Source organism: Phaenicophaeus curvirostris, chromosome 2, assembly GCF_032191515.1.
Source record: "Phaenicophaeus curvirostris isolate KB17595 chromosome 2, BPBGC_Pcur_1.0, whole genome shotgun sequence".
NCBI lineage: Eukaryota > Metazoa > Chordata > Aves > Cuculiformes > Cuculidae > Phaenicophaeus > Phaenicophaeus curvirostris.
The window spans coordinates 85,816,047-85,836,865 of NC_091393.1; the positions used below are offsets into that span (position 1 = coordinate 85,816,047).

At 38.7% G+C, this 20,819-nt stretch overlaps 1 protein-coding gene across 7 annotated transcripts in view; it reads left to right on the forward strand.

Annotated features, from left to right (window-relative positions):
* Positions 1–20,819, forward strand: part of EPRS1 (glutamyl-prolyl-tRNA synthetase 1) — a 431,857-nt gene that overhangs the window by 36,186 nt on the left and 374,852 nt on the right. For 6 of the 7 annotated variants that reach the window (XM_069852703.1, XM_069852705.1, XM_069852708.1 and 3 more), the window contains 4 exons: positions 394–554; positions 1,515–1,593; positions 4,786–4,850; positions 5,107–5,476. The exons of the other annotated variant lie outside the window; for it this stretch is intronic. In XM_069852703.1, coding sequence (XP_069708804.1) covers positions 394–554; positions 1,515–1,593; positions 4,786–4,850; positions 5,107–5,257 — 456 coding nt within the window. In that variant the 3' untranslated portion in view covers positions 5,258–5,476. Of the gene's footprint in view, positions 1–393; positions 555–1,514; positions 1,594–4,785; positions 4,851–5,106; positions 5,477–20,819 lie in introns of those variants that run through there. 7 annotated transcript variants of the gene reach the window in all.

A 20,819-nucleotide genomic window follows, 5' to 3' on the forward strand; every position in this document is an offset into this window, starting at 1 on the left:
GTGTTCTGTGAAATAATTAAAAGGTGATTATGGATGAACATTAAAATGAGAATAGACACCTTAAACCTTAAAAGATCTGATTTGCACTGTCTGGGATAACCATCTTACTGTAGTTTCAGCTATGCTTGAACTGTCCTAGTATTATTTGCATGTTGGCACAAATGCATCTCCAAGCTAGTGAAGCAAGGTACAATGCACAGGTGAAGAGAATATAAATGCGAAAGACAGAAATGCATAAAAGCAGTGGAATATGTGCTTATTTTTTTATCAAAGGAACTTTAATGTGTTAAGTGATTCCATATTATGACTGGGCTTTAAAACAAAAAAAAAAAAATTAATTCTTCTGAGGATAACTAACTCACTACAGCTTCTAATGTTTTTTTAATAATGAAGGGTGTTCCAGTCAGGGTTGAAGTGGGACCACGAGACATGAAGAGCCAACAGTTTGTAGCTGTTAGAAGAGACACAGGACAGAAGCTGACCTTTTCTGAACACGAAGCAGAAGATAGACTGAAGCAGATTTTGGAGGATATCCATGCTAACCTTTACAGCAGGTAATTTGAGAGGTGCATTGAATGGCACTTCACCTTTCAGAAGAATTTCTCACGTTATTGCTTCATTTGTGCAGGAAATTAGGTTAGGCCTGTCTTTCTGTTTATGGCATTTCATTTTTCTGCCTCTGAAATTTGTTCACACACAGTGATAAAAGTTCCCTGTTGTGCTCGTGAAACAGAATGCTAAAGTTTGTGAATTTATTTTAAAAAATACTTTTGTTAATTCCTGCAAAGTGTTAATAAACAAATACACCATAAATAGTTCTTGGAAAGATAATTCACAGGATTCATTCCTGAAAGATGCTTTTGGTAGGGAATTTTGATAGAAACAATGTTGTCCAAGAAACATCAGTAGTTGAAGTTTCATACTCAGAAGTGTATTTTAGGAACCTATGTCTTACTGACTTTTATAGTATTGTTTTCTTATAAGCGATCAAATGCTTTTGGACTGTTACTTGCACTTACTGCATATGCCAAATCCCTTGCATATCTGTCATTGCAAATTGTTGTTTTTAAGGACACTGAGAAAGAACGAGGTGCTGATCCAGCACCATGGCAGATGAGTTTTCCTGCCTTCTTCTGTGGTGATCAAAGTTGTTTACAAGCAGAATATTTTTACCTAGTTGAAAAGCATTTTGCTATTTAGATTTAGAACATAATTAAAAAAGAAAAATCTATGTCTATAGCATTTATGTTTTTCTATCTACAGCTGGTCAGTGTTGGACATGGTGAAATGTGCAGCAGCCTTGAGAACAGCCCATTGGCATTTAATCAAAATTTTATCTCTTTGAGGGCAGAAGTGGTAGAAAGACATGACCCGATTAGGAAGATTCAAATGAGTATATAGCTTCTCTTCCTGTTAACTTTTTCATCTGACTTACTCTGAAAACTTAGTTCATTTTGGACGGTAACATTATGTACGCAAATCTGCTCTGACCAGTTTTCTTTTCCTTTTCTTAGAGCTTCTGAGGACCTAAAAAGTCACATGGTGGTGGCCAATACTATGGAGGACTTTCAAAAAGAACTTGATTCAGGAAAGGTAAGGAAATTGATTTCATTCTACGTTGGTAAGTCCCTTTGTGCACTTTGTCCTTCACAAGTAATCGGATCCTAGAAATTTCATAACTTTTATATAAATACCATTGTGGGTTTTATGAAACTCTCCCCACACAAGCAGATGGAATATCTCCTGCAGACTTGCACAAAAATAAGTTAGCTTTTCCAAATTTTGTGATATGTCTTGCATTCTTTTGGGAAAATACGTATTTACTAAATACAGTGTTTCGGTCTACCACCACTCAAAATTTAGTCCTGTGTGAGAGGTGACAGGGTGTCTAGAAGCGACTTAGTGTTGGGTAGTTTGCATTTAAAGTGTTATACTTTTATCACAAAGTGCTTTTCGGAAAGATTAATGTAAATATTTTATTCAGATTAAGATAACCTTACTGTCATTATTCTATGCAAACAGTGGAAAAACACTTGTCAGTCTCATAATAGAGTCCAAGTAAGGGTTTAAAGTACGTGCTATTTGCGTCAAAGAAGTTTTTCCTTTATTACCTGAGTAGAAGCCATTGGGTTCATTGAGAATTACTGCAAGTCAGAAGCTGCCTTATGTTGATAGTAAGAATAACCCATAATGTGGATGAGTGATCTCTACTGATCTAAAGATCTGTAAAAAAGATAGTTCTAGCAAAATATTTGAAATTTAGATGAGAGATGAAGTCTTCAGTAGAGAATTGAGCTGCTGCTTCTTTTTCAAAGATCCATTGACAGAAGTTCTTAACCCTGAAGTTCTGTCACAAACCTCTGCTTGTGAAATTGTTATTGTATTTACAATCGTGTTCAAGCAGTAGTATACTCGGGATCAATTATTAAGACGGTGTATTTTATAAAGAGAGAGCAGAGGTGTTTTTGTCTACCAATTACTTCTAGTCTGAAAAATTTCAAATTTTCTGATGGAAAATTGCACAAGTGCCAAGAATTTATAGTACTTTTATTAACTTCAAAAATAGGTTAAGATATTCTTGGGTAGTCTTGACCTTCCACCGCACTATTTTCTTGCATTTCTGTTGTACTTATTTCAATTTATAATAAGATTTAAAGGAATAATTACTAACTTCAGAGGAGGAACTGATGTAGCAGGCTTACGATGATTGAGGATATGGGGTTTTTTTAGATGTTCTCTGCCTTGGTGCTGTAATAGTAGTACTGCCTTATTTTCTTCTACAAAACTAAATACAAGTGTGAAATATTCTGTTTCCAAACAGCTTTGGGCTCTTTCCACTGACTGCAAAGTATCATTTCCTTGGTACAAGCGTCTCTAAAGCATCTGATTATTCCAGTGGTAGATCTAAAAAACAAAAATCTTTAGTTTTAATAACTAATAGATGTTCCACTAGTACTACTGTGGTCACTTTTATTGTGATTTCAAGATTTCATATCTTTCACTTCTGAATTAAACAAGCACTCTGAAACTATGCTTGACTGTCTTGAAAACAAAGAAACAATTGAAGAATACATAAACTCTTGCAGTAAACTTGTATGTAAAATAAACTGAAATAAAGAGTCAAGTTCATTCCAAGAGCAGGAATGGAATGTGAAGCTAGTTCTGTATTTGTACATGCACGTAAATATCCTTAGATTTTGATGAAATATTATCGAATTCCCTCTGCCTATGGAGAGGGTAAAATGGCTGATCTTCAGTGCCTAACACTTACTGTTTTGTACAGCTACATTCTGGAGAGGGCTAAGAGAATTAAACTATTGGTATTACATTTAGAACTCTGTAATCTAGTTTATAATGTAGTTAAACTTGGAAATGTAAACAAATACTTTTACATTCCAAGTTGGATGCTTGCACTGTTTTGGCACTTAGATTATATGTGTATTATAAGGAGTATATATGAATTGAAAAAAATGTTTTACGTCATTCTATGACTGTTTTCCTCTCTACCTATGTATGTTGTATGAAGAAAATTTTATAGCATATATGTTCTGTACTATGTTAGCACTAACTGCTGTTTTAAGAAGAAAATTTGTAAGCCAAGGTGCTTCCGTATAATTCCTGTTGCTGTTTTTCCCGTATTATAATTGCAGTGCAGGTAATAGCTTTTCAAAAGAAGTGTAATGCTTGTGTTCTTTTACGTTGCATGCAAAGTTTAGTTGAATATTAAGAAATAATTGTACAGATATTTAAACTAAGTTTCATTTAAATGACAAAAGTTGAATGCAAGAATAATATAGCAGAATAATAGTCCTCTTTTCAGTAGCAAGAAAGTGAAACTATAAAGTCAGGTCTAATAAAGGTGTATTCCAGTTCAAGGCATAGAGAATTTTGCACTAAGAATATAAATTTGGTGAAAGCAAGCCACAGATAAGGAAAGCAAAGCTTAATTAGTGTGACTGCGAAAGCTGAATTTACTACCTGTTGTCCCCAGCAATTAGCATTTTGACAGTGTTTAAACGTTTGTAGGTAGTGTCTTTTCAGCAGTAATCGTACTTTTTAGTATTAAACAAAATTTTCAGTGTGAAAGTCCATTAAAAATGAAAACAAAATCAGTGAAATGGAATATAAAACTTGAGAAAGATTTGGTACAGTAGCTAAGAGAAGAATGTATGAAATTGTTATTTCAACAATTTTTTTCAGTTAAGCTAACTGAAGGAAAGAGCAGGAAAATACACATCACTTCCCCCAATTGCCAAGAGAACTGTGCTGGTGACAATACTGTTTTTTTAAAATATATCCTTGTCTTCTCAGAAAAAAATAACATTTGTAGTACTAGAATTATAATGGAAACTTCCTTAGGAAAGCAGTCTGCTATGTAAGCAGGCATTTGTTCTGCAGTTTGAAAGTTTTTAAACTTTTCCTGTAAAACACAGTATTTCAGGAGAAAACAGTATTTATACTTTCCACAAGAAGGAAGATTTATTTGGTTAAAAAAAAAAAAATAGAAAATCAGCACCCTGACTTGGTTAAATTTCTGCTTTTCATTGTTTAGTTTTTTCCATGCTGCACTATCGAGGGATGACTGTGCTTATCTATTTCTCTCATGAGAAAGAGCTATTCAAATTTGGTGTTAGCTGTCAGAACTTTTCTCAATTTGAGTGTATATGCGATTTTAGGGTTTAGGAATCTTCCAGAGACACAGGTGATGTTTTTCAGATATATAACTGTTGGGTTTTTTTTTTTTTCTCTCCTCTGCCTCCCCCTGCCTCCCCTTTCCCTTCTCAGATTGTACAAATCCCTTTCTGCGGGGAAATTGAGTGTGAGGATTGGATCAAGAAGACCACTGCCAGGTAAAATATAAATTAACTGGAGAGTATGTAGCAAGATCAAAATCAAAACGTTTTGAATATGAAACAGGAATGCAAGATGCCCACAGACATTCAGTATTTCATTCACTGATTTGCTGTCCTGCATATTTCAGTGTATTTATTTGGTTCTGAAATTTTCAGACTCATTAACGTGCTTTTGAGATCTTATGTATAATACACTTTATTATGCTTTTATTTTTAAATAATGTATTTATTTATGAGTATGCTTCTATTTCAGGGACCAAGATCTTGAGCCTGGTGCCCCCTCCATGGGAGCAAAAAGCCTCTGCATACCTTTTCAGCCTCTCCGTGAACTACAGGGTGGGGCAAGATGTGTCTGCGGCAAAAACCCTGCCAAGTTTTACACCCTATTTGGTCGTAGTTACTAAAGTACTAGTGAGAAAGCACCTTCTCCTTTATCTGTGACTTGAACTTTTTTTAATAAGACTGAAATAGCCCCCAAACTTAATCAGTTTTGCGACTTTTTAAATGATTCAAAAATCAAAGCCATAAACTATAAACCACCCCCAATTGTTAGTCTTAGGCTAGCAGTAATTCAGACTTTTCTGTAAACATCTCTAATAATAAACATGTATTGTGAGCTGTAATATGTTTTGGTTGCATTTTTTTGTGTAGCTCAATGGGGAGAATAGGTATCCTTTGCTCATGTCTTTTTTTCCATTTTGGTGCATATATTCTAGGTTAGGACAATGCCTGAAAGAGCGTAGAGAATGTTGTAAACACTCTACAATTCAGTGTGCTGATATAAACTTTATAGATAAAACATCTGCTTTTATTTTTGCCTTCAAGTTTTCAATTTTCAGTACAGACTTGCTGCTAACTTGCACAGATGCTAAATGCTACTCTTTTTGAAAATCCCCTCTAGACCCAGGTGTTTCAAGGAATATTTTCACACTATCATAAAACAAGCTTGAAAGGCTATCTCAGATTAAATGCCACATTTTTAGCAAGATGCAAGTGAATGCTATTTCTTGCAGATAATTTGCAAAGCTCTGTTTCTCTTATATCATAAAGTGGCATTTACAGCTCATTGCATCTCATTGCAGTATCGCTGTGAGTAATGCAAAGGCAATCTGAAGAGAAGTACTTTCAGTGCTAAGCTTTTTAGGCTGTGGTTATATCTGGATCACGTTTCTTTAAAACCCTTTTGCTTTTCCTACATTTATGTGTTGCTTTAGCAGAGAAGGCTGGATGTTGCAGAGTTACCAAAATTATTTTTAAAATAAAATTGCTTTCACTCTGATCATAGAGCATTTTAAAGAAAATGAGAGCCCTGGCGCAAAACAATACATGCTTAATTTGTTACTTTTTCTCTCCTGTATATTTGAAGCCTCTCTCTCCTTGAGGAGAGTTGAGTGAAAACTTGGCAATTAAAAAGCTGGATCAGTAAGATCCTCCCCATACTTTTCCTGGGACAGTACTACATGGCTGCCAGATTCTTAATCATACTGGAGTCCCACAGTACTATTCCCAGATCTTCACACTTTTCTGCTTTTCAGAGCATGCAAAATGTTTGCTTTTGTCCATATTCTTGTAGTTGGCCTTCCTAGTCAAAATTTTTAATATTAAATTTGAACCAGTGGCCTGTCTAGTTTAGGATCATGCACCTTGTGATGATACCTGAGTTTTTCACAGGAAAGGGTGAAAATGATAAAATATTTTAGATTAGCTTGCTCAGAGTGCTTGAGCACTTGGAAATTCTCTGTAGGATTCCTTGTGTGATGGTTAATCCTTAAGTTTGCTTCTGTTGCATCTTAAAATCATCTATCTTGCATTCATCTGTCTAGATATTTTCTCTCTATATAGACAAAGTCTCAGGGGTAGTTAATGAGCAAAGGATCTGGGGAATGATGTGTCAATGCATGCATTCATCTTCCCTTTCAGTTGACTTGCTGGAAGAGTGGTCCTAAGGTGTTTCTGTCCTGTGCTGTCTCTAACACTGTCTGGAATTATACTTTGAAAAAAGAGTGTAAGTGGGAACACCATAATAATGTTTTCCCAGCCTCAGATGATAGGTAACTAAGATATCTTCAGAGGCATTGCCTACTGCACAACACTCTTGTTGGGGGAAGGGGAGAGGCACTAAACAGCAGCTTCAGTGTCCTTGGGCATAAGAGACAGCAGAGTGCCAAGATTTTTTTGACAGATCAGAACAGATTATTAAGAATTGACAAGCACTTTCAGCTCCCATCAAAACACACTATAACACTGGTATTTTAAAAAGGAGATGTGGAAGATGTTAATAGCACAAAACAAAGAAAAAGCAAAACTAAATACAGTCTCTAATACTGCTGCAACCTTATCAGTTTGAACAAACAGTCAATCTTCAACCAGTTGACTTGATCAAATTCATGAGTAAACATGTTGCCAACACTGTTCTTAGAATGAGTTGCTATCAACCTACAAATGGGTTGGTTTGAAGCCAGATGTTTCAGGGAAGTCCAGCCCTTTTATTTTGTTTGTTTGACTTTTAATTCTTCCTGATCATAGGTAGGGCTTGGGTATGGGACATGGATGACTCGCCTGCACATCATTCTGTAGTGATCTTCCACAGAGGAGAGGCTGATGCCTCCCTGGGAGACAGATGCATCTTGAGTATCCTTCCACCAGAAGTGCAATCTGAGCTATCTGCAAAACATTATAGAAACATCCATACTCCTAATGATACTGGTATAAAAAGCTTTGGGAATCTTAATATATTGTGTCTCTTGGAAAAGAAGTATATGAATCAGTTGATTAACTGATACTGCTTTGTGTTTATAACAGAACTGCAAAGCTCTTAGTGTTCCTTAGTACTTACAGTTGTATGCTGATAAATTTGGGTTAAATAGCATAGTAAGGTGGGATGTAGTGGAACTGCCTTAAAGTGGTGCTGCTCCTTATTGACAAAATGGAGCACACAAACATTTTAGCTTCATGGAGCTCAACCTTATGTTTCTGTAATTGAAACCTTTTGTAGAGCAGAGCTTTTGAGAGCTCAGAAGTTTGGCCTTGGTCTGTTCCCATTGTGAAAGGAGAATAACACTTGGAAAAAAAAAATCTCAGTTTTCATGCTCTCTAGTTCAGATAATAAAAAAATTAAATAGTTGAATGTTACTTTTACAAAAGAGCGAAGAAAATGTTGTAGCAAGAGCTAGAATAGAAGTAGGAATACAGATGGGAGATGATGAAGAGGAAGATGATCAAGTACCAGTTTCAATGTTGTAATTAGTTCTACTAATTCACCCTACCAGGATTAGTGCTATTCTTAAAATGGAGGGGGGTTGCAGCTTGAGAGAAGCAGAATCAGTTTTCTGACTTTCTGACTTTAGCTAAGGCTTGTCTAGGTTACTTCATTTTCTGAAAGTTAGATCCATGGTTTTTTAGTGTTCTTTGCTAGAAGTGATAACACAAGGCATTAGTATGCAGGAAGGCCATTTCTTACTCTTAGAGCAACCAAGTCTATCCTCACACCAGCAAAAAAAAGGCTGCACCTGCCAGGAGGGGCAGACAGGACAGGTGACCCCAAACTGACCAACAGACCATTCCATCTCATACACGTCATGCTTAGTATAAAACTGAGGGATCATGATGGTCTCACTCTCTCCTTCAATGGCTGACATCCAGTGAGGACTTCATCTGTCTCTTTGCTCCCGATCTGTGTGTTCCTGGATCCAGTTTCTGAGTCCAGCTCCCTCCTAGCCACGGACCCATTCCCTCATGTCTGCTCCACAGTATTTGTGGTGATGCATAGTCATCGAGGGGTGAGGGCACAATCTTTGTATATATTTTATTATTTTTATTATTATCATTACATTCAAACTGTAGTTTTAGTTTCCAACTCGCAAGCCTTTTTTCCTCTCATTTTCCTTTCCCCTGTCCCTAGAAGTGAGAGGGAGCTTGGCTTTAGCTGCTGAAATTGGCTGGGCTAGAGCTAAACTGTGACAAGGGAGCAGGGGGAAACTCTCAAGATTTCCAACTGCAATGTGTAGGTAGACAAGTGACCAAATGTTAAAAATTACATCTGTTGGCAGGCAAGGCTTCTAACAGACTGGACTTTAAACATAAATATTTTGGTTGTTGCATTCCTGTGAGCGAAAAAATAAAATTGGGGGTTGGTGTTTGCATTTTCAAATTCACCTTGGGAAGTCTAAGGCCAGCAGGGACAGTTGGTCAGCTCAGGTTATCAGTATTATTATCTTATCTTGCTGTAGCTGTACAGCATGTAATTTCCTTCCATTTTATCTTGTAGCTAACTGTGTGCATATATGCACACAGATGGGCATTTCAAACAAAAACTGGATCATAAACTTTTCAAGGAAGGTACCTGGTCTGATCATCTCTGTCGTCTAGTGTGCTATTAGCAGTTAGATTTCCTTTGCTATAGTTTCTGAGTGTGCATCAATTATGTGTACGCTCAAGAGCTCAGCAGGTACTACAATGACTGATAAAACAAAGTTACCCCTTCAGGTTCTTACTCTGTCCCAGAAATGGCACCAAGAACAAGTTAGGACTCCCGCAGCTCTTATTTCCCCCTTAGTTTCTGGTTGTGCTTGCCCCAGTTCTGACTCTGGCTTCCAAGTGTACAAGGATTACTTTGGGATTTTGAGATAGGCACGGCTTTGAGGCTATGAGCAACCAGGTCTAGTGGAAAGTGTCCCAGCCCATTGGCAGGGGGCTTGGAACTGGATGATCTTTAAGCACCCTTCCAAACCAAGCCATTCTATGATTCTAATTAAAAATAAATTATGTGCTTTTGGTTTATTGTTCAGGCTCAGCTTCTGTATTACCAGTCACATATTTAGAAAATGGACTCCAACTATGCTCCGTATCTGTAGGCAATGTTAAAAGGTGCCAGAAGTACAGGCAGTTGAGAACTCTACATTACTAAAATGGAAGATCAATTAGATTGGTTTTGAAACTTGCTGTCTGGACAACATGTTCAACTACCCTCATGGTCAGTTCATGTTTACAATGTACTTAAAAATAATGTCAACTCAACAGAATGTCAAATGTCTTCTTCCTCAGGCATGTAGTATTTTCTCAGTACTAAACTTACTGGTTATAGAAATGGCAAAAACAGACATCGGAGGAGAGTTTTATACAAAGGGAACACTGCCTCTAACTGCTTAAAGTTCTTATGCTCTCCTCCTTGGGTCTTACTCAGTTTTTTACAACAGTGCTATTGGGTAGATTAGCAAGTGCTGGTGCTCAAAGTAGTGTCCCTTGGTTTATTTTTAGTTTTGTAGAAAAAAAAATCCTCCAAAGAGTGGAAGCCCTATAGGACTGGACCCTTCAGGCTACCTTCACATGACGTATCTTGCTAAACTGCCCTTTAAACTGATTTATTGCTTTACTGCTTCCTATAAAAGTGGCTCCCACATGTGAGCAGTGCTGACAGGTGAAGGGCAGAATCATAGGCAGTGACTTGCTCCTTGCACAGCTCTGTCTTGCAGAACCTCAGAGTAAGGGGAAGAGAGCAGCAGAAATGGGCCGCTACTCAGGCAGGAGCAGCAGGCTCATCCTCATGTGTGTGTTGAGCCTCGGGCTTTTTGCTGTTGAGATCTCGGTAGCCTACGTTGGCAATTCTCTTTCCTTAGCTTCAGATGCCTTTGCTGTTTTCTCTCACTTGATCTCCATGGTCATCGGTTTGTTTGGTGTTAGGTTCAGTCGCATTAGATGGCACAAGGCTAACACTTTCGGCTTCAGCCGGGCAGATGTGCTGGGAGCTTTTGGCAATTCGGTTTTTGCCACCGCTCTGATGTTCAGCATCTTTGTTGAATCGATTAAGAGGTTTATCAATCCTCAGAAGACTGAGAAAGCACTGCTCGTCCTCATTGTCGGAATTGCAGGTCTGTTCTTCAATGTGTTCAACTATGTTATCTTCATGGACTGCTGTTATTGTCGTGCACCCCAAGGAGACATCGAAACAGGTAAATAACCTAACACAATTGCTCAGCATTCCTGGTGCTCTACGATTCTGCTTAATGGCTTTTCTAGAGACTGTTTACAGCTTCTCTGAGATGGGCAAGCAAAACATTGTAGGTTTTTCATTCTTTTGCTAGCAAGGGTAGTGGATTTTATGCCTTAACACATACATGTTTCCAGCTATCGCCACATGTGTTTCTCAGTAAATAATGTGTAAATATTCTATGTGTTGACTTCCTGAAGTGTACAGTGATCTACAAGAGAAATATTCTCCCTAATCTTCTGGCTGGCCAAACACAGGACAAGGTGTACTACTGCCCTAAGGAGATATTTTTTAGGATATATTTACTCCTGGAATGCAAATCATGCACAATCGATAACTCTCTGTGCTTTTGTAATTCTGCTGTAATTTTTGTCTAGGACATGATTATCTTTTGAGATGTGTTCAGAGTTTGTATGAGATTAAAAAAAAAAAGTAGAGGCAAAAGGAGAGTCACAGCCTTCCTTGATTTGGGGGTAAAAGACTTGAATGCTGACTGAACAACCTGCGGACGGAGAACGGAAATATTCCTTGCTGATGTTTGTTAGCCTGTGCTTTAGATAAGCAGGGAAGAAACAGTGATACTTTGATATATACGTCTTTAGTAGGATGTTCTGTTGAGTGCACAGAGGTTTAGCTATTCAGTTTATGTTTCTCAGCGTAGGATTTTCAAATGTCTGCATCTGGGAGGAAGGATGTGGGCTAGGTTTTTTATTCCTGCAGAAAATATCTCACTTTATTTGACATAAGATATAAATGTATTTTCTCTATGTACATATACACACGTTTCTTAAAAATACAAATGGTTTAGTTGAGATAGGAACTAGATATTTGCAAAGCGCTAACTGGACATCCTGGGCTGAAAGCTGAGAGAACCCATCTAATAAAGCTGTGATGTACTGTTCTCAGCGAGGTAAGCCAAGTCTTACATTTGACTTTCAGACTGGACAGGGCTTTGGAGCTAGAAATTAAACGGAGTTTTAGTTTACATTTCAGTGCTTGATATGCTTCACGTAGGACTTTAAGTGGAAAAGATTTCTGTTCATTATTAAATGTACCTCTATATGATATTGAAGCTTTAAATTTACTCGTGTAACACTCAAAGGAGATGCACAACTTATTTTGTTGCCTGTTTGTTTCAATGCCCATCTATTCAAAACTGACCTGCTCTTAGACTAAAGTTGTGGTTGTATTTAATTAGCAGAGGGATTTAATGAGCTTTTATATTAGGAACTGCCAGCAATTCCTGACAAAGTCTCTCTTTGCAATGGCTTCTTGAAAGAGAGCTTCCAAAATTGTGCCTCAGGATGAAGTCAGGAAGGAGGAAGGACGAAGAAGGAATGTATTGGCACTTAAAACCAATGGCAAGAGTGTCAGGGAATTAGGAAATTAACTGAAATTAGTGGCAACTGTGTAGGTAAATGCCATTCTCGCCATATATCCAGGATCCATCTTCTAATAACTCTCTGGGACAATGTAGCCATTCCTGTCGCTCCAATAGGTACACACCCACATGCCTAGCAGCTCCACTTTGCTTTCAATTGAATTTCAGTTGCCTAAGCCAGATTAATTATGTACCATCCCATAAACACAGTGTGTAGATTTCTTGATGAGTTGACCTCTCTGTTCCTTGTGCAGTGAATCTTCTCTGCTTGTGGTAATGCCTACAGGCAAGACAATGCCTGTCTATGCTGTAAAGAGAATGCTTTTTCTTCTGGACTTGATTTTATAAACACCAATTAGGTAAATTTTCATGTCTATTTCCTCTAATTCTCTCTATATTCCACCTGAGTGGGATTTTTATTACACGTCTTTAAAAAGAAATGTTATTTCCCTAATAGCTGTACTCTCAAAAGTATACATATATGCTTTATATATATTCTACATCTATATTAAATACATGAAAATAGAGGGATTCCATCTCTCTTGTCATCCTGTGCATGAGAAAAAGATACTCCTTCCTGGAGATTGAAGTCAAGGCAAATTTTGTAGTGAATCAACACTACTAGCAGAAATTCAAGTGGACATTATCTCTGAATTCTGCTGGTGCAACCCAGCTGTCCACAGGCAATAACTTTGGTGACATCTGAGCAATCTGCTGACGTCAGTGATGGTTCACTGGAGGGCCAAGGTTTGTAGAGCAGCCCTCTACCTCTTATGCTTTCCAGAGAAGTGGGAGAGCTGCCTTCAATTCCATGTAAGGAATGGATTTATACAGTCCTCTTCTATGTGATTTTTTGCATCGCTTTGAAAAACACAAAGCAAAAAATAAAGACGGTGGTTCAGTTGTCTAGTGCTGTATTGTGGGTGCTATGGGCAGGGGGAACATCTACATCCACTCAAGCAAATGCTTGCACATATATTAGTGCCACGATTAATCACAATAGCCAGCAGTTCATCTCATTCATCTGTTGTGTGGTCTGCTGTCAGGGATGGAAAAAATAGCTGATGGTTTTCCCGGGTATTGCTGTAGCAGGGGCAGAGCGAGCCATGCCTACAATGAGTGTTGCTAGTCAGGGTTGAAATTCAGTGGACACAGAGGGTGGTGTTCACAGGTGCCAACCCAGCTCTCTGTCTTTGCCTCTTCTTCTGCTTCCGTACTCCTCATCTAGCCCATTGCTACCTCCACTCTGTAGGTTCTCATCTTGGTACAAATATTCTTGTTGAGCAAGTAGAAGTATGTTTTTCTGAGTTGCCAACCTAATTTACCCAGACAGACCCTATTTCCCTCGTCCACCTGTTGGCTGGCTTTGTTTTGCCTCTTACTGATTACTCCTTCTGTTTCTCTTCCTTTTATTTTTTTCTGGTTCTTGCTACCCTTTTGCTCTGTCTGATGCACTACATCTTGTCCCCCTTTGTCTCTCTTTCTCTTATTTGAATTCCTGTCTGCCCTTTCCAGCAGCTGTAAGTGCCTAACTCCTCTCACCAGATTCGATTAAGGCATCTCTGCCTTCTATATCCATCTTTGCACTTGATTCAGGCAGTCAGGTTCTCCACGCTACATTAGCACTAAGAGAACAGGTCAGCAAGCATATGGGGAAGACGTGCCCCTGTTCTTTCTTTCAATGCTGTCCCAGAGCAGCTATTACATACATAAAATATTTCTACACTCTCTAAAGGAACGGCTGTGCAGAGAGAGGTACTTGGCCCAGCTGGACTGTCCATAGCAGCATGGAGGGCAGCACAGACTGGTTATTGCTTTGACTTAAAAATCCAGGAAATACTTGTTAAAAGATAGAAATATTAAAGCTTCCCTACGAAACTCTTGCTAGGAGTTAGCAGTCACAAAAAGCTTTTCTTACTGTTGCTGTTGGAAATGACAGAGCAGCTTTAGCCAGAGTTTTTTGACAATGTTGAGGTCTTGCATCTTATGCAGAAAGTTTCGGCACAAAAATGAAGAATACAACTAAGTAATAAGCAGATGGCAAAGAAACCCTCAGGCTTTTATAATAAATACGAGACAACTTTAACACTGGCCATACCCTTTATAGCCAATCATAAAAATACAGAAGCCTGTTTTACTGCACCCAGAGATCAGCTTACTCTTGTTTGTGTAGTTCAGTTAATTGTCTCTTCATTTGTATGTGGTTTCAAACTGTTAGAGGGACCACAGTTTGAAAAGAACTATATTAGTTTGATCATAGTAATTCTCTGTTGTTTGTCTTGAGAAAATGAATAAAGATTTAACATGGAGAAAACATTTGTCCTGTCGTCTTGTGATCTGTGCGGGGGGAAGTAGGAAATTAGAAGGATGTCACTGAACCCAACCTGTTTGATACTGAGCCACTCCTAAAATGTTTGCGGCTTGGAGGAACAACTCTAATCTTCTCATGAGAGACCTCATGGTCTTCACAGGGTCCACAACTCATTAAATAAAACACATTTGGTATTAGCAGACAAGTGGCTTGCTTTTATATTCTGGTAGGTGCAATTTACTAAGCATGTGTGTGAGCTTTTTATGTGACAACAATGTTTGGTCTTGATTCTCCTATCTCAGTGTGCACCAGCAGCCTGCTTCTCAGATAAGAGAGGCGATTTAAGCTAGCAGCCACCTAAGTGGAAAATATATCTTCTTGTTCCTCCTGGACTTTATGCAGCATGAGTTTGCTTATTCTGATGCTTGCTGGGTGGCATATGTCTTTTTCCAGGCTTTTGTAAGTAGGAGAGAATTGGGGATATATGCATGTGAATGAAGTAAGATGAGGAGAGATACTACCTTTAACTGGCTGGGTGACTTGAGAAGGCTTTGTTGCTACAACATTCTGAACTCAGTTTTTTCATCTACTGTTGCAAACATACTGATTCCAGGGGAAATGAGAGCATTGATAGACCAAACTAAGTGGATAAATGGCTGCTTGACCCATATCTTAATGATATAGACCTTCCCAGTAGGGACCTGGTGAAAAAATGTGCAGGTACTGAAAAGTAATTGTATTTTTAGTGCTTGCAGACTCAACAGACTAAAAAATCTATATTATTGCAGGAGATGAAAGTGCTCTGGGGGTTAGAGATCCAGAACCGAGGATTTCAGTTTCGTAGGTGTGAAGAATTTCTTGATCACTTAATTCACCTGCCTTTAAGAAGGGAAAAATAAGTTCCCTGGTCTGAACAAGTTTTACTCTCAAACGTACTGCTGAATGGGGGTTAGACTGCCAATCCATTGGCCTGTAGGCTTTTTTAAGGAAAGGGAAAGAGCCGTGGATTTAAACACTTGTAACAACAAACCTCTGGCATTCTGTGTTTTTCACGCCTGAAAGATTTTCTTCACGATCAGCAGTACTACCCCTATTTTATCCCTCTTTTGAGCATATCTTCACCAGTTTGATATAATTTTCCCCTGAAAGCACCAACCCTGCAGTAAACACTTTATGCCTATTCATGCCCTGACTGCCTTCATAAACAGATGATTGCAGAATGCGTAGCACCAGTTTACCAACAGAGAGCTGCTTCATTCACACAATACATACTCATCCTCACAGATTTATGCTGCCTGTGTAGTTCACCATGGCATCCAACTCCTAAATGCTTGCCAACATGGTATGTATAAATTAAGGTACGCATGCCTTATGCACTTATTTCCATAAATCCCAGAGGTGTTAGTGTGTTGGCACGCAGGTAACCAAAGCCTTCTCCAACCAAATATTTAGATTTTCTGGCTTTGATTTCTACAGCACTACAGGATGTAGTCTTCTCAAATGGAATAAAAAGGCCAAGAGAAACTCTCAAAGTAATTTTAAGTGTATCAGATACTCAAGATCGCACACATACTTTCTCAAGGTCTTCATTAGTTTGACAGTGTGTAGAATAATCCTCACTAAATTTTTCCAAAGCTTTTCTGAACATCTCCTCTCAAAAGTGACTGGGTCTGTGTTAACTTGTATTAGTTGAAGCTCTAATCCAGAGTCCTTAACAAAGACAAGGCAGATGGGAAAAGACTGTGAAAATATATTTAGCTACAGTCTCACTAAATTTTCTCCAGGTTTTTTTAAAATGTTTCATTTTCTTAAAAGAAACCTCAGAATTTAATCTAAGGAAGAGAAATTTTGCTTTCTGCAATTGTTTGCATCAAAACAAATAAAAGCAAATTATTTGGGGCTACTTTTGACCAAAATGGAAAGCGCAGAACAAAAATTGAAAGTCTATAAGTAAAGCAGGCAAAGCATCCCTGAACGATTTATCAACAGCAGAAAGGTAAGATCAAAACTTCTGAACCTAGATTCCAACAGTACTAGTACCGCTGACCTTTGGGTAACTGCATTCACTCTCGACCTTGAACCAATTTCATGGTAAAGGCATAGACAAGCTCTCTGAATTACATCACAGTATCTGTGGTGAGCTATAAGGAAATAAGAGGACTGTATGATAAACTGAGTTCAAAGTCATAAACAGCTTGAATACAACGGAGGATTTGAAGGCTGATGCGTTATATACGTTAACTGCAATTCTTTTAGCTGGAATGCTATTCTGCAGAGAGCTTACCACAGGCACAGGCCTGATATCAGCTTCAGTCTAGAAATGCTGCTGGGATGAAAAATGAAATTTTTGCAGTAGGATTCAATGTAATTTACAATTATGAAATCATTGAGTATTTTTTTCCTCTTCATGTTTGTTCCAACATGCTGCATGACCTCCCAGTAGCAAAAAGTTTATATGGATGTATACATATACCCATGCATAGAATCATGGAATGGTTTGAGTCGGAAGAGAGCTTAAAGATTGACTAGTTCCACCCCCCCACCCCCCCCACCCCCCTCCACGGACAGCGACATATTCCACTGCATCATGTTGCTCAAAGCCCCAACCAATGTGGCCTTGAACAACTCCAGTAATGGAGCATCCATGACTTCTCTGGGTAACCTGTTCCAGTGCCTCACCGCCCTCGCAGTGAAAAGTTTCTTCCTAATATCTAATCTAAATCTACCTTCTTTCAGCTTAAAACCACTACCCCTTGTCCTTTCACTGCACTCCCTGATAAAGAGTTCCTCCCCATCTTTCCTGCAGGCCCCCATTAAGTACTGGAAGCTGCTATAAAGTCTCGCCTGAGCCTCCTCTTCTCTAGGCTAAATAAGCCCAACTCTCTCAGCTTGTCCTTGTACGGTGGGTGCTCCCTCCCTCTGATAATTGTCATGACCCTCCCGTGGACTCACTCTAACACATCCATATCCTTCCAGTGTCGAGGACTCCAGAACTGAATGCATTAATCCAGGAAACTTAATAGAATTATACTTTAAAAAATGAATTATCAAGTAGTTGAAATATTCAGGGAAGCACTATCCAGTGCCAGATAGATATGAAGAGCAGGGAATAGTGGTTTACAACTAACAAACTGAACAACCACCTTAAAATAGAAAAAAAAAAATCTGACAAAAAGAAGACATTTCAGGCTAGGAACTACATAATTACACAGGTTCATAATTTCAGATTGACATACCAGTGTTTTCAAGCCTTCATTGGAAGAGCATGAAAAATTTGTTCTTGTTGTCCAGCCAGCACGTGATCTCCCCCTGGACAGCTCCAGGACTCCCGTGAAGAATCACAGCTGTGATTAAAAACGCCAAGAACATTCACCTCTGTACTCTCTCAAGGATACTGATAAAACTTTCACCTGAACTCTGAAATCTTGCAGGAGGGCTACCTCTCAGGCTTCTGCTCCCTAGATTAAAGCAGACTCAATAACTGATTTCCCAGACCTCCTGTCTTAGCTTGTTGGCTTGAGGTCTGACTACTGATAGTTCTTATGTAAAAGTATTAATAATTTGAGTGAGAGAATCTTAAAAACTTGGCACACACAAATCTTGAAGCTTACAGGAGTGCCTTGGGTCTTTGGGGTTCAGAAGGAAAGTTGTCTCATTGGTAAGACTTCTATCAACTTTTAAGAATGTTACCAATTCCTGCTCTTGATTAGGATGAGGAAATGCAAGAACAGCTTTTCTAGCAGTCTTGTAGCTGAAACTAATGTCAGCAAACAGTTCAGAAATTTCTGAACCCCCTAAGAATGACTTGTTCAACTTAGCAGAGTTAGAAACAGAAGGACTGGGACATTTATGTTGACTGTTTTACTACATAGTATGTAGCTTGCTCAGGTAATCTCAGTACTAGATGAATAAGTGGAATTATAGCATTACACTGTTGAATGTCTGCAGTTGGTGTAAAACACACAAGGATTCTAAGCATGCTGCAAAACAATCAGAAACGTTGTCCCTTTCTCAAAGCATTTGAGTTCAAACTTTCTGATACTGCAGGTTGGTTGGTGCAAGCAGAATGGTCATGCCCATGACAGGGAAAGAGCCTGACTGAAACCCATGGTAACAGAGTCTGTGCCTCCTACGTGCAGGATCAAGACTTCCTCTTGGTCAATGTGAAATAGGACCAAAGTGTGAAAGAGCTATGGGCATAGCACATACCTTATCCTGAAGACTGAGCTAAATGAATTATTTTTGTTATTGAAAGTGATAGCTTACTGAACAAGAATAATTAGTGTAGCTTTGTTCAGATGACAGTTTCAGAAATCATTTGTCTCAAAGTGATAGTGGCACCTGGAGGAAGAGGGCCTGGGAGACTTGTATGCAGGCTGAGCAAAAGTGTGGATTTTCAGGAGGCTGTCTCAGCAGCCATAGCATGAAGGAAAAGGCCCTTGCATGGATACATAGCTGGTCAGAAGATGAGAAGGAGAAAGCAGGAGAGAACGACCAGTTCCATAAAAATGTTTGCTAAACCCTCGGTAGACAGAAAGTGAAAGAAAACTGAGGCAGTACTGAGAAAAGAGTAAGGCAGACAGCGGATGCCTGGACTGTGCCTCTGTATGAATCTGTGTCTGACCTGTGTTTTGAAGACTATGCAAATCTGATTCCCTCCAAAAGATGTAGCTGGGAATTGGAAATAGTTCGGAGATGGACCTCTGGTCTAACTCAGCACAGACATTGCTCTGTTCCTCTGTCAGTGTGTAGCTTTCAGACTGACACCATATCGTGAGAAGCAGCTTGAGATGCATGAGCTTGACAAGCAGAAGGAAGAATCAGTGGATCAGCACAGCTTCAGAGCTGAGGCTCTGAACACCTACTGCATTTGACTTCTTCAATGAGTCATCTGTAACTGTGCTTCATGTCAGAGGACTTACAGCCTTATTTGCTGAGAATAATATTTTTAGCACTATTTCTTCAAAATAACGGAGATATTTTTATATTTTTGAAGTAAGTTCATGGATATGACACATTATATTATTTTTCAAAGAGAATAAATGTATATTTTGCACAAGAAGATTAAGGCTATTCCAGCTACAACTACATTTTCCTAAAATAAGAACCACTGGAAATTGATTTCAGTCCTATACCATAGCAATGAGCTGGGCTTTGGTGAATTCTTCCTTTTAATTTAAGTGAATTTTCTATGATTAATTATCATAAAGAAGATGTAGTCTGTCTTTTTAAAATTCATATCTAATAGACTATTTAACTTCTTAAAACTCTTCTATATTTTTCTTCTTTTTCTTCTGCCTATGTCACACTGCTTTTTATTTGGCACAACTGTTTAAAATCTCTCATCCTGTGTTGGTAGATGTAATTATAGAGCTGAAACATGTGTTGGTGTAAATTACATGCTGTCTGCTTCTACTATTGCATTTTTCTTGATGGTAAGGTTTTTTTTCCCATACATTTATTTTTATGCATTTTTTTAACTTGAATATTACAAGATACTTTCATTGCCTAGTCATTGAATGTGGATGGACATGCACAACAATCTCCAGTTAATTGGGAGTTGTGTGTATTAATCCTTGCAGATACATAGGAGACTGTTCACTGAATGGCTATCGAAGTCGACTCCAGAGGCCAAGATACATAGGATGGTTGGAAGGGACCTTAAAGATCATCTAGTTTCAGCCCTCGTGGCATGGACAGGGACACATTCCACTAGATCAGGTTGCAAAAGTGTTTGGTTGTGCACACAGAAATTAGGTGGAATTGAGAGACTTAATTTAAAAGACATATTCAAGCAAAGGCTCAAACTCAATTAACAGCAGTAATAACAGAATTGTTACTTCAGAGTTAAAATAAAAAGAAAACTCCCAAGGCCTTTAATGAGTTTCTGTTTGTAGAGAACAACACCTTTGGCAGGAGGGACATCATAGTGTTCCCCAGCCATGCTGGTTTATTACCTGATAGTGACGTGTGCTTTGTGATGTGTGGTGAAATGTTTGATGTGGCTACTGGAGAGTGCCTAGAGGAGGGCCATAAAGTTGGTGAAGGGTTTAGAAGGGGAGCTGTATAAGGAGTGGCTAAAGTCACTTGGTCCGTTCAGCCTGAACAAGAGGACACTGAGGAGGAACCTCATTGCGGTCTACAGCTTCCTCACAAGGGAAGGAGGAACAGGTGCTGTTCTGTTCCCTCTGGTGACCAATGATAGGACCCAAGGGCATGGCAGCAAGATGTGCCAGAAGAGGTTTAGGTTGGATATTAGGAAAAGGTTCTTCACCCAGAGGGTGACAG